At 44.3% G+C, this 14,056-nt stretch overlaps 1 protein-coding gene and 1 pseudogene across 3 annotated transcripts in view; both read left to right on the top strand.

Annotated features, from left to right (window-relative positions):
* The window catches only part of Anln (anillin, actin binding protein), a 65,017-nt gene extending 60,530 nt beyond the window's left edge, over positions 1 to 4,487 (top strand). For 2 of the 3 annotated variants that reach the window (XM_085844491.1, XM_085844489.1), the window contains 2 exons: positions 2,300 to 2,472; positions 3,353 to 4,486. In XM_085844491.1, coding sequence (XP_085700617.1) covers positions 2,300 to 2,472; positions 3,353 to 3,476 — 297 coding nt within the window. In that variant the 3' untranslated portion in view covers positions 3,477 to 4,486. Of the gene's footprint in view, positions 1 to 2,299; positions 2,473 to 3,352 lie in introns of all 3 variants that reach the window. The other variant, XM_085844490.1, reaches the window with a different exon arrangement.
* Positions 4,488 to 5,922: 1,435 nt separating this feature from the next.
* Positions 5,923 to 6,246, top strand: LOC110302326 (small ribosomal subunit protein uS10 pseudogene; annotated as a pseudogene).
* Positions 6,247 to 14,056: the final 7,810 nt, after the last annotated feature.

The following is a 14,056-nucleotide window of genomic DNA, read 5'->3' as shown; positions in this document are numbered from 1 at the left end:
GCCTTTGTGATGATTTGAATGAGGCTCATATATTTGAATACATGGACTCAGGTTGGTGAAACTGGGAGGATTAGGAAGTATGCTGGCTAGTTTCCTCTTTTAGCCTGATTCAAGCTGAAGTTATCTGAAAGGAGGGAACCTCAGTTGAGAAAATGCCTTTATAAAATCCAGCTGTGGGGCGTTTTCTTAATTAGTGATTGATGCAGGAGGGCCCTGCTTATTATGGGTTGTGCCATCCCTGGTGGTCCTGGGTTCTATAAGGAAGCAGGCTGAGCAAGCCATGATAAGAAGCAAGCCAGTAAGCAGCACCCTCCCTGGCCTCTGCTTCAGCTCCTGCCGCCAGCTTCCTGCTCTGTGTGAGTTCCTGCCCTGACTTCCTTTGATGAGGAACTGGACGTGTAAGCCAAATCAACCCTTTGCTCCCCTAGTTGTTTGGCCATGGTGTCCCAGCACAGCCATAGAAACCCTAACTAGGGCAGGAAGTGTGGCCTTTTTGGGGATGTGTCACTTTGAGGTTTTAAAATCCCATTCCATTCCCAGTTGGTTCTTTCTGCCTCCAACTTGAGGGTCAGATGTAAGTCTTAGCTACTGCTCCAGTGCCATTCCCAGTGCCTGCTGCTGCCGTGCTCCTAGCCATGATAGTCATAGACTCTATGACTATCTAACCCTCAGGAGACCCAGCATTTTCTTTTATAAGTGTTCTTGGTCGTGTTCTTTGTCACAGCAATAGAAAGTAACTAAAACAGCCATTTATATCTGTCTTACACTGATCTCTATCCCTTTTTGGACCAGGCTCTTGCTATGTAACCCAGAGAGTCCTATAACTTGAGATCCTCCTGATCCTACCTTCTTTTCAAGGTCTGGGATCACAAGCATGTGCCACTATATCAGACAGGAACTTTCTCCATTCTTTACCTTTTTTGGGGGGAGGGGGTGAAATTACTTTTCACTGCTCTTTTTGGTTTGACTTCACTTTCTATTGTTAAGGGAATTGAATCTATCAGCTTGTTATATTGCTTGCTTGTACTGCTTTGTCTTAACACCAAAATCAAAACAAAGACCATCCTTACTTTGCAGTCAGAAAAATTACTTTTTTGCTTTCTGTATTCACTCCAGGTCATGTACTCACATCTGTACTTGGAACTAGGAGCCACAAATGAGAGAGAGAACAGTGTCTGTCTTTCTGGGTCTAGAGAACTTCACTTAGTACATTTTCTTGTTCCATCTGTCTAAAAATCTCTTTTTTTTTAACAGCTGAATATTATTCCATACTGTGTATGTACCACATTTTCATTATCCATTGATCGGTTGAAGGACATTTACAGTGTCTCCATTTCCAAACATGGCTGAGCAAGTACCTGGATAGGACCTCCAGTCCTTTGAGCATATGCCAACGAGTGTGTGGCCGGTCTTGTGCCATAGTATCTTCCAACTTCATCCGTGCTCATCTTTCACAAAGCACAAGGCTGTTTTCATCCAGAACCACCCATTGTGTATAAGTGCCCCAGTTTTTAATTAATTCATATTTTGATGGTCTTTTGTGTTCTTTCCGTATCATAACTATTACGAGTAGTCCTGCAATGAGATCTCTTTGACATACTGGTTTTATTTCCAGAGCAATCCCACTAATTCCTCTAGTGGGACTGCTGTATCATATGGTAATTCTATTTAAACATTTTGAGGAACTTTCTGTTATCTAAAGTGAGTTTATCTATATTGTTTTCTAATGATCTACAATGTTTTTGGACGTGTGTATAGTGTATGTGTGAGTGCATGTTCAATTGTTGAGACACGTATATGAATATGCACACATAGTCATAATATGATCAATATGGGGTTGTCCTAAAAGTTTCCCTGGGAGCACAGATGTATATTATTGAGCATGCACCCAAACCAGGTGGGGCAGGTCAGTCCATTGCCTGTAGTTACTGGATTGTGTTCCTTTGTGTTTGAAAATAATCTGGCTGTTAATAAGTGGTTGATAGGTTGCGAACATTTTCCCATTGTTTAAAGCAAGTATATGTGTGGCCTGATGGAGGTGAGGGGTCCTAGGTCATTAATAGTTTGCTCAGAGCATTGCTCAGAGAGGAATGTGTACATGGCTTAAGCTAGGTGAAGTCCCAGGCTGCTAAGATATTTCTGGTGCTTGGCTATTTCATGCTTATTCTTTTCCTGGTTGTTAAACATTTTAAGCTAATGGCTTTTTTACTTTAATTTATAAACTTAAAAGCTGCTTAATACATACTGACTTAAATAACCTTGCTTGTTTTCTAATACTTTGTACATTTTATTTTTGAAGAATCCCATAGGAAGGATAAATCTGGCCAATTGTATCAGTCATCAGATAGAACCAGCCAACAGAGAATTTTGTGCAAGACGTAACACTCTGGAATTAATTACTGTCCGACCACAAAGAGAAGACGATCGAGAAACTCTTGTCAGCCAATGTAGGGACACACTCTGTGTCACCAAGTATGTACTGGTACCATGCTTATTTCTGTCAACTGAGTAATTTCTGACTTTGTTCTTAAGCATATGGAAAATGTCAGTGATGTCAAGTCCATCACTAAGTATAAACACCATGGCCAAAAGCAATTTGAGAAAAGGGTTTATTTGGCTTTCTCTTCCATAACACAGTCCATCACTGAGGGAAGCCAGGGCAGGAACTCAAGTAGGAACCTCGAGACAGGAATGGAAACAGAAGCCATGGAAGAACTCTGCTCACTGGCTTGCTCCTTATGGCTTGCTCATTATGCTTTCTTGAACCCAGAACACCTGCCCAGGGGTAGGGCCGCCCACATCAGTTCTTAATGAAGACACCACCCCACCCAGTTACCCCACAGAGTTGCCCTACAGGCCAGTCTGATGGTTTCCTATTGAGCTTTCCTTTTCCCAGGTTACCCTATGTCAAGTCAGCAAAGAGGCTTCCAACGCAAATGCCCAAGACAAGCTTGAAGTCAGCCTGCGGTTGTGATTAGGGATGGAGATTAGATGTTGCTGGATATAGATACGGGAGTGTGTGAAGTCACTTGATGAGACCTGAAATTCCATCTCAAAAGGGGGGGAGGGGGGAAGAGAAAAGAAAAAAAAAAAAAAAGAAGAAAAGGAAACAAGAGAAAGAGGACGCACTAAGGACTTTGTGTGATGACTAGTTAACCGCATTATGAACGGTGGCACCATTGTACAGAGCACTTCCTTGCATGGCTATTGGTTTGTATCCAGTTATTGGTAGGCAGCAAGTCTTGGTTCATTGAGGGAGTTATGTTTTCCAAGCAAAGGCATTAGGGGGCTGAGGGTAGGGTGGGGCGCATGGAATGGGGGGATGGAAGCTGACCTCTGTTTGCCCTTGCAGGAACTGGCTCTCTGCAGATACTAAAGAAGAGCGGGATCTCTGGATGCAGAAACTCAACCAGGTTATAGTTGATATTCGCCTCTGGCAGCCTGATGCGTGCTACAAGCCTGTTGGAAAGCCTTAAGCCGAGGGAGCTTCTGCCCCATGAGAGACTTTGCTAGCTGTGTTAAAAGGGTCTTAAGAAGACAGGGTTAGAAGCACCAGATTTGCAAGTTGTATTTTATGCTTTAAATATAAAAGGGTATGTGCAAATATTCACTACATATTATGCAGTATTTATATCTTTTCTATGTAAAACTTCACCCAGTTTGTCTTGCATTTGTACATGTTTGACAGTCAAATACTAACAATATTCATGAGAATTGATATCCATGCTAAATATAACATTAAGAGTCTTGTTTTGTAGAAACCTCACTAGCCAGTTATTCATGACAAAAGCTATATATTATAATCAAGTTCTGATTTGTCCTTTGGAGCTGTGGGTTTGAAGGTATTAGGGTCTCCTGTAAGTCACAAACAGAAACATTTCAGGACAGTTTAGTAAAGAGATGAGAAAAGGCAGCAAACAATAGTTTAAGTTGCTCAGAGCTGTGGGCAGGACACTGTAACATTTGGGCCTGCATATTCTATACTGAAGGGTTAAGAGTCACACAGCTAGCGCTCACTCTGACCCTAAGTGTGCAGTGTGGGGCACATTCTCACCGTGTTCAGGCTTGACTAAAGAGTTATTTCCATATAGCTTGGAGTCCTCATATTAACCTTAGCTTTTTCTCTTGCAATAAGAGCAAATGTAGGTTGAAGAACAGTGCATAAGAACCTTTACCAGGCTGTTGGACTACTCCTGTGCTTCCCGGAGTTCTTGTCTTACGTTCCTTTCATGTTTATCTATGACACTGTCTACAAATCTGTTCTGAGATCACTGAAAAATATAGTAAGCTATGTATTACCTTTAAAAGCCCAATGCCTCCTTGAAATTTAAAGATATTGAAATGCATGGCTTCAGTTTTTAAATATTGTATTACTTCTCTGACTTAATTATTGATGGTTTCATTTATAAACACTAAGTCTATCACTTGCCATTATATTTCTTACTCATTTAAACATGGATTTTCTTATGTATATTATAAAAGTATTTTATGACATAAATAAATAATTGTAAATTGTCAAAAGCATCAGTTATTTAAGAAATCCTCTGTGTGATGTATTGCTGTATATGTCCTGGTTGTGTGGGGGACATTGTGCTGACACTACGCCATCCATATCTTCATATCTAGCCCGGTCTTCGTCTTGCTGAATGTTCTTGGGGTTGGTGTTACATGAGCAGGTGTGTGAAGGACCCTTTCTGGGGGTTTCAGCAGAATGTGATGATGGGTGCACATTTGAGGAGGTGATGGGTGAGACTGAGTGGTCAGCAGCTAGAACAGGCAGGCATGAGGTGAAAGGAGCGATGAGGTGGTTCTTTGTACAAGGCTGTTGACTCGCATTTGCAACAGCTCAAGAGCGCAAAGACTTTACCCAGATGTCTTCTCCTGTTCTCAGGCTTCCCTTTGTACTTTTCACAGCATAGACCACCGTGCAAACAGTCTTTACAGACGTGTGCAGTCTTCTGTATGTAAGTGTTCTGTACACACTGCTGGTTATATAGGACCCCTTAAAGGTTGTCTCAGTTTATATATGAAATTCCGTTTTAGAAGTTTACAATATATGTCATTCCTTTTAACGGTTAATGAAACAATCTAAAAATCACCCGAGTAGAAAAATTCATTCTAGTTTAAGTTGGCCTGTGGACATTGCTGTAGGGGATTTCCTTTTTTAATTTATATATTTATTTGTGTGTATGTGTGAAAGAAAGGCTATGTATGAAAATATGATACAATCCATTATTATGTATAATATGTTAACAGATACTAATACATTATAAAGCTTCGTTCTTACAGATATCTATAGATAAAGGTAAACACAAAAGGTCAATATTCATGACATAATAAAAGAATTGATGTGCAAAATATAAAAGACTGGCTGTCATTGAGCGTGTATCTATCCTATAGTGAGGCTATCCTTGGTGTCAATGTGTTCTTTTACCAACCTAATGAAACAGTAAACTAACAATTCTGGAACAACCAACGTTGCAAGTGACTGACCTCTGTAAGCCTATGTTCTGTTCCAGAGTCCACATGTTTCACTATGACACTGTGATCGTTCTCAAATTAGTGAGTAAAAGAATAGTTAGCCTGGGTAAATAATACTACCAGTAAGTGCAAAGTCACAAACAAAAATCCAAAGATCCAGCAAATGTAAAAGTAATAAATTAACAGAAAACAAATATAAATGATCACTCTTAGGATAGAAAGCAATACAGCTTTCTTAAGGTTGTGCGCGCGCTTTGAAAGGTTAATACCTGAGAATCCATAAAGATGCAAAGTCTAAATCATCTACAAGCCAATAATAAGAAATTAGGGCCTTTCTGAGACCTGGTGGTGCTCGCTGCAGAGCTCAGGCCAGTGTGCTCCATCCTGACTCACCTCTGTTCACTCTTGCTGAGGAACAAGTCAGGAAGCCTCACCTCAGCCATGGCATTTAAAGATACCCAAGTGGCGATTCACCAAATTCGAATCACACTCACCAGCCACTCGCTGGAGAAGGTTTGTACAGACTTGATCAAAGGCGCAAAGGAAAAGAATCTGAAAGTGAAAGGACCAGTGTGCACGCCTACCAAGACCTTGAGAATCACTACCAGAAAAACATCTTGTGGTGAAGGTTCCAAGACATGGGATCGTTTCCAGATGAGGATCCACAAGCAACTCATTGATTTACATAGTCCTTCTGAGATTGTTAAGCAGATTTCTTCCATCTGTATTGAGCCAGGAGCTGAGGTTGAAGTCACCATTGCCTAACACAACTGAATAAGTTGACTTGTTCAATTAAAAAAAAAAAATTGGGATGTGCTGTCCACATGAAAGTGCAGTATACAGTTACATTGACAGTTGATGAAAATACGGAAGGACCACCTTAGTTCTCACGGGAGAAGGGGAGAGGTTTGTATTGATACTAGGCTGTACTTCTGGACTATTTCATATGGTTTTGAGAATATTTTCATTGTATTGAATATTTGCATTGGATATTTTGTAATGGACTTGGGAAAACTTTAAAAATTACAAGTCAGAATGAAGAATTGAGTAAACAGTGAGCCAAGTGCAGAACTGGCTGTGGGACCGTGTGGTTGGGATGTTGTGGTTATAAAAAGATAAAAAGGTCTATGAATATGTTCTATGGGGGTGTGGTGAGGTATTGGGGATGGGGATGCCTCAGTGGGCCCATGCCAAGGCATCCCCCTCCCCTGAGGGACCAGCCACATGACAGTATAGTATAGAATAGTTTATTCAGGGCATAGGGAGGGGAGTTAAGAGGGTAGTAGAGGCAAAGAAAGGCAGAGAGAGGGAGAGAGCAGAGAAGTAGAGGCTGACCATGGTCACCTGGAGAGAGGGGGGAAGGGAAGGGGGAATTTAGACAGAGTGCTAACATTCCTCCCATTTTGGTTTAACTAAAAAAGAAAGATTGGAAAGATGTGATGGCAAAGCGGAAATAGGGTCGTTGTGATATCTGGCTGCTTCATGCTGACATCGGGGTGACATCTCTCGGGAACCTAGAGGGATGGGGATGTTTGTCCAGTCTCAGGAGAGTGGGCTGTTTCCTTGTCCAGGGTCTGTGGAGCCATCTGAGGATGGGTCAGAAGGAGCAGGTCCAGGAGAAGCGTCTGTGTCTGAGACAGGAGATGGAGCATCTGGAGGGAGGCTGCTTCTCTGGAGCTGTCCTGGATGTAGTGAGCGCCTGGACTTGACAAGATGCTCAAACACAATATAGTTATTGTATAGAGAGATTAAGTACGTTTGGGAGAAAGAAATTTTTTTTTCTTAAGATGTACATTTGAAACCCAGGGGAATCCCATCCTCTGGAATAGGTTAGGCAGATGTACTTGTCAGGATGGAGCCTATTTGGTCCATGAGAGGCAGATCTGAGTGGGTTTCCTATAGCTTATCAGTTAAAGCGATAACATGAGTGTACTGGCTAGTTTTGTGTCAACTTGACACAGCTAGAGTTATCACAGAGAAAGGAGCTTCAGCTAAGGAAATGCCTCCATGAGATCCAACTGTAAGGCATTTTCTCAATTAGTCATCAAGGGGGAAAGGCCCCTTGTGGGTGGTGCCACTCTTGGGCTGGTAGTCTTGGTTCTATAAGAGAGCAGGCTAAGCAAGCCAGGGAAGCAAGCCAGTAAGGAACATCCCTCCATGGCCTCTGCATCAGCTCCTGCTTCCTGACCTGCTTGAGTTCCAGTCCTGCCTTTCTTTGGTGATGAACAGCAGTATGGAAGTGTAAGCCGAATAAACCCTTTCCTCCCCAAGTGCTTCTTGGTCGTGATGTTTGAGCAGGAATAGGAACCCTGACTAAGACAGTAGTAAATATATTAAGACAGGATAGGAATGATAACTTCAGGTAACTTTGACAGGTTGTGTAGGTAAAGTATATTTTGTATTAGCAAAGGAATATTTGGCTAGGACTAGAATAAGAAAGCTGGCAACAGTGGCATAAGATCATGGTGACAGAAATGAGTTTGTCCAGGCAGGTTCAGGCCATGAGAACAGGCCAGGGGTGTGGGAGCATGGATAGATAAGTGCTTGGGCCTTTTGTGCTGCATAGCCCACATGGCAGAGGCTGGGTGGCACCAGTTCCCGTGGTAGAGGTCTATGAGTCTCACAGCAGCCAGTAGGTGGCAGTGGTTCTGGGTGGCAGGGCCTTGGCGTTGGTGGCTGTAGCTGCACAGCAAGGCCTGTGTCTCCCCGGGCTGGTGGGTTGGGGCAGAACTGCAATGGGCCAGTGGCAGTAGAGACAGGCACCGCAGGTCAGGCCTGTGGGTCTGTGCCTTTGAGGGGCGGGGATTCCCATTAGCAGCCAGAAGTCCTGGCCCAGAGTCCACAGTGGGCGGGGAAAGGCAGCTCCTGAAAGAGCGTGTCTTAGCAACGTAGTTGGGGTGCACCCCACCGCTAGCCTTTATAAGTCCTAGACAGAGAGGGAAAGAGGAAGGGTGAAAGGGGCTCGCGTGTGCAGGAAAACGGCTTTGGCAGGGGCCAGCAGGTGGTTGTGCACATGGGACAGCAAGTCTCACAGACGGAACAGGCTTTTCCCACCACGAACTGAGAGCAGAGTTAAGGAGCAGAGGGGGAAGGACAGCAAGTAGGGTCCCTAACTGGTCTGCAGCAGGCCACAAGTGAGGACGGCAGAGACCAGCAGAGCGCACGCAGGCTGAGAGAGCCGAGTGCAACTGCCAGTCTGGGTGAGACTGTCGCAGAGAGCAAGAAGAGGGGAAGGGCAGTAGAGTCCCTGGCAGGGGGCAGAGCCAGAGCCGCTTGAACCGGCAGAACCTGCTGCCGCAGTGGGAGTGAGAGCCAGCAACTGAGGGCTGGGGGGAGGGGAAAGTCTGAGCTACAGGTTTTTAGCGAGAAAGTGCTAGTTTAGCGGCGATGTAGAGATATTATTTTAGACCAAGTCGTCCCATTAAATAGAGACAGAGGTGGCGAAGACTGACCCCTGGGCGAGAGAATAGCATTATTAACTGCTACTACCAGCGTCCTGAGAGCATTAATAACCCGAGAGAGATTCTAGCACAGGCCAGACTGCCAGGTCATCACCTGTGGGCCGGGAGCCAAGGCTCAGAGCCTGTGCTCTTGAGCCAGAGACCAGTTCACCCGGGCTGGGAATTTCTGAGAAATTGTCTCCAAGGAAAGGGAAATCTCACACAAGGGGCAAAGTCCTAAAATAGGGGTCAAGGCAGCAGAGGTGTAAGCTCTGAGCTCAAGAACTCTCCCCCTGGGACCATGAACAGTTTGCTCTGACCAGTGGGGGATGTGGGGATTACCAGTGAGTGTGGATCTCTTGTGGCTGAAATGGGATGCAAACTGCAGAGTTTCTAGATCCGAGTCTCGGCACCAAACGCTGTGATTATAAAAAGATAAAGAAGTATTAAAATATGTTCTATGGGGGTGTGGTGAGGTATGGGGGGAAGGGGATGCCTCAGCGGGCCCATGCCAAGGCATCGCCCTCCCTGAAGGACCAGCCACACAACTGGTATTGTATAGAATAGAGTTTATTCAGGGCATGGGGAGGGGAGTTAAGAGAGTAGTAGAGGCAAAGAAAAGCAGAGAGAGGGAGAGAGTAGAGAAGTAGAGGCCGGCCATGACCACTTGGAGTAAGGGGAGGGGAAGGGAAGAACACAAGAGGGCAAGAGAGAAAAAAGCAGAAAGGAGGGGTAAGAGAGAGAGGAGGGGCAAGCAGCCCCTTTCATAGTGGGCCAGCTGTTGTCAGGTAACTGTGGGGAGGAGCATAGTAACTAACTGTGGGGTAGAGTTTAGACAGAATGCTAACACGGGGGTCTATCTGGAGTTTACAGGGCAAACAGTGAAGGAAGGATGTGTCTGGAAGGAGAAATGGCTGATATGGGGCTGAGAGAACCAAAAGGAAAGGGAACCTCAAAAATACTGATGAAGAGGGACTGTAGGGTGGGAGGTGAATGTGGGGTGCTGGGTAAGAAAGAGGTGAAGAGTGGAAAATTCCTAGCAACCTGTTAGGATCATAAACACTTGAGTCATAAACACCTGGTCCTCAGACCTCAGCCACTCCCGGAACATACCTTACCTTTCCTGGAACAATCATAATGTTCCAACGACCTCTGTGGAATGTCTCAACGCCCCAGAAGCATTGCCTAAGGTAGCACATGATCTAACTGCTAAAAGAATTTATGATCTCCCCTCCCTCCCCCTGGTTTGTGGTTTTTTCCTTTAAAAGCTCTGTAAAACTTCAGGCCAGGGTCGAAACTCCTCTACTCCTGCTTGGAGCATGAGTCTCGACCCCAGCATGCTGGCCTGAGCTCTCGTCCTGTCTCGTTCTGTCTCACTTTCAATAAAATTCCTCGTGTGATCACAAGATCCGGTCTCAGTGTCCTACTGGGTGCGCGACGGTCCCGAGACTTGAGTGAGGGTCTCCCTATGGGGGTCTTTCAGAGGCATAGTCCAGGACCCGGCAGCCACCCTTTACTAAGAACTGGATACCCAGAGTTAGGAGTCATGAGGGCCAGGCAGGTGTGGAAGGCTCTGTAGGCCCTCCTCTTCCAGGTCCATAAAATGGTAGGAACCACCTTGAGGCAGGGGAATTGCAGTGTGGGAAATTGCACAACTGTTCCATAAGACATTCAGGGCTCAGCAACCTCAGCTGGTAAGGAGACTGCAAAGGCCTCTAGTCCGAGATCCCTAATCCCTAAAAGAATTTGTACTGTCAAGAGACTAAGGCCTAAGAGGCAATCTACTACCTCTCTGATTTTCATTTTGATAATGGAATTTCACATCAGTCTAAGTGTGTGGTTGCTGAGACAGCCAGTGTGTCAGAGGGCAGCCTGGGCTAGTGACCGAAAAAGCCTCTGTCAAAAGAGCTAATAAGGGTTTTCACAGTTCAACATAACTCATGTAGGCTGTCATCTCATCATTTGGGGAAGATTAACACTTCATGTTCCCCATATTTAAATGTTAATTTTTTTGACCAAACTAAAAAGAATATAAGTATAGTTACAATTTGACTGTCCCAACATCTATTTAAAATGGCATGGATGGTGATAGAGAGGTGGCTCAGCGGTTAAGAACACACTCTGCTCTTGCAGGGTACCTGAGCTCAAGTCGTAACATCCACAGGAGGTAGCTCACAACCTATCTCCAGCTCCAGGGAATCTATCCTCAGGTATACATAACTGAAAGTGGAAATTTTTAAAGTGAATGAGCAAAGCCTATAGACTTGCTGGCTCTCCTCTATTCCGTTTTCTCACATAGTTGTATAGTAATGTATTTTATATTTTTTGAGTAAAATATATAAGAAACTTTCATATTTTAAATGTTGAAAATTCTATATGGAATTATAGCATTTATTATTAATAATGCTTTTCTACACATTTAAAGTAAAGAGTAAAACTTGATGAAAAATGTATCTTGGGTTGGCTCAGCAAGCCAAGGTGCTTGATGGCAACCCTAGCAAAGTGAGTTTAATCTGTGGGACCCAGACAGTGGGAGAAGAGAATCCCTCTAGTTGTTCCCTGGCCTCCACACTTGCTCCTGAAGTAGAATACAGTAGAAAAGACCAATTAAAAAGTGATTTATTTAGTGATTCACTGTATTGGTTATTGTCAGACATAACTGGAAAGGGCCCAAAGCCTTTGTAAAAGGGAAAAATGGAACGGGGTGGTGGTGCACACTTTCTTTCTTTTTTTTTTTTTTTTTTTTTTTTTTTGGTTTTTTCGAGACAGGGTTTCTCTGTGTAGCCCTGGCTGTCCTGGCACTCACTTTGTAGACCAGGCTGGCCTCAAACTCAGAAATCCGCCTGCCTCTGCCTCCCGAGTGCTAGGATTAAAGGCGTGCGCCACCACGCCCGGTGGTGCACACTTTCAATCCCACTACTTGTGAGGCATAGGCGGGCAGATCTCTGTGAGTTTGAGACTAGCCCAGTCTACAGAGCTTGTTGGAGGATAGACAGTCAAGGGCTTCACAAAGAAACCCTGTCTAGGGGCTGGTGAGATGGCTCAGTGGGTAAGAGCACCGACTGCTCTTCTGAAGGTCCAGAGTTCAAATCCCAGCAACCACATGGTGGCTCACAACCATCCGTAACGAGATCTGGCGCCCTCTTCTGGAGTGTCTGAAGACAGCTACAGTGTACTTACATATAATAAATAAATAAATCTTTAAAAAAAAAAAAAAAGAAACCCTGTCTAGAAGGAAAATCAAAACAACAACAAAAAAAAAAAAGGAAGAAAGAGTGGAAACTAAATGGGTCATTGCCCATAATAGCCTAACGGCAAAAGCTTACACCTGCCCGCCTTGAAGAATCACGTGCAACCTTAACTAGTGGTTGTAGATTCTCCTCCAAAACCATGATTTCACTAGCACTTCATAGTTAGCTAGGTGTCCAGTACAAGTGAAGGTATCCTTGTCAAACAGGTGTGTGTACAATCACACAGCCATTGGTTGCCATCAAGGTATATGTGCCACTACTGTGCCCACAGGGTTCTTGTGCCATGTTAGCCACTGCTGTGGGTCATGGGCATAGCTGGGTAAAACTGTTGGTTGCCTCTCTGTTTTGGAAGCTTGCATGGCACCTCCTGAAACCATGAATGCTGGTCTTCAGGGAGGGGACCTTGAGGTCAGTTCTAGCTCATAGGCCTCTGAAGTGCATGGTGTCCTCAGCAATGGGGACTTACCTTCTACAATACTGGATATCTTTTCCGGTGCCACTCGTTTATCTGCAAAGGTCATGAGTTCATTTTTCTTTACAGCTGAATAGGATTCTGGAGTGTGTGCGCCCACATTCTCAGCATGAAAGACATTTGAGTTGATTCCATTTCCTAGCTGCTGTGAATAGAGAGTTGTTGCCTACACCTGTATCATGTACAGTGCTGCCTATATTTTCTGGCAGTTCCAGGGTTTTGGGTTTTAGCTCTTTTGATCCATTTGGAGTTAGTTTTTGTGTGAGGTGATGTGGGTGCAATTTCATCCTTCTACATGTGGATACCCACTTTTCCAAGCACCATTTATTGAAGACGCACCATTTATTGAAAAAAAGGGAAGAATGACATCCCAGTGTCAGTCCTCACTTCAGTGGGATGGCGTGAAGCTTCGCTTCATTCAGGATAATGTTGGCCATGGGATTTTTGTATATAGCTTTTTTTTGGGGGGGGTGGTTCAAGACAGGGTTTCTCTGTAGCCCTGGCTGTCCTGGAACTCACTTTGTAGACCAGGCTGGCCTCAAACTCAGAAATCTGCCTGCCTCTGCCTCCCAAGTGCTGGGATTAAAGGCATGCACCACCACGCCCAGCTTGTATATAGCTTTTATGATATTGAGATATGTTCCATCTAGCCATACATTCTCTAGGATTTCTATCATAAAAGCATAATCCCTAACAACAATGGATAAATATTTGTCCTTATACCCTGTCTTAGTTAGGTTAGGGTTTATTTGCTTTGAAGAGACACCATGACCGTGGCAAATTCTATAAAGGCAAACATTTGATTGGGGCTGGCTTAAAGTTTCAGAGGTTCACTCCATTATCATCATGGCAGGAAGCAGAGGAGTGTACAGGCAAACAGTACTGAAGCAGCCAAGGGTTCCACATCTTGCTCCAAAGGCGGGCATAAAGAAGAGGATCTTCAGGCAGCCAAGAGGATGCTCTCTTCTGTACTGGGTGGAACCTGAGCATAGGAGTCCTCAAAGACTACACATACAATGACACACTTCCTCCAACAAGGCTACACCTTCTGATAGTGCCAATCTCATGTGCCAAGCATATTCAAACCACCACATTCCACTCCCAGACCCCCATAGGCTTGTTCAAACACATGAGTCTATGGGGGCCACCCTAGCCATAACATAACGCAAAATACGTTTAGTCCAATTCCAAGTGTCCCAACAGTCTATCACAATCTGAACAATATTTAAAAGGCCAAAGATCAAAGTTTCTCCTGATACTCATGTGTAATCCTCTATAAAATCAAAATTAAAAGACAGATCACAGCCTTCCAGCATCACATTAGACTCCAATATCATAGTAAGGAAATGCTGGACCAAGGCCTGGCAGAAAACCATGTAGGTGAACTCCAAACTCTGCATCTCTATGTCCAA

This window comes from Mus caroli, unplaced genomic scaffold (genome assembly GCF_978045245.1).
Source record: "Mus caroli unplaced genomic scaffold, Mus_caroli_1 scaffold_11, whole genome shotgun sequence".
NCBI lineage: Eukaryota > Metazoa > Chordata > Mammalia > Rodentia > Muridae > Mus > Mus caroli.
This window is presented reverse-complemented; position numbering and strand designations above follow the sequence as displayed.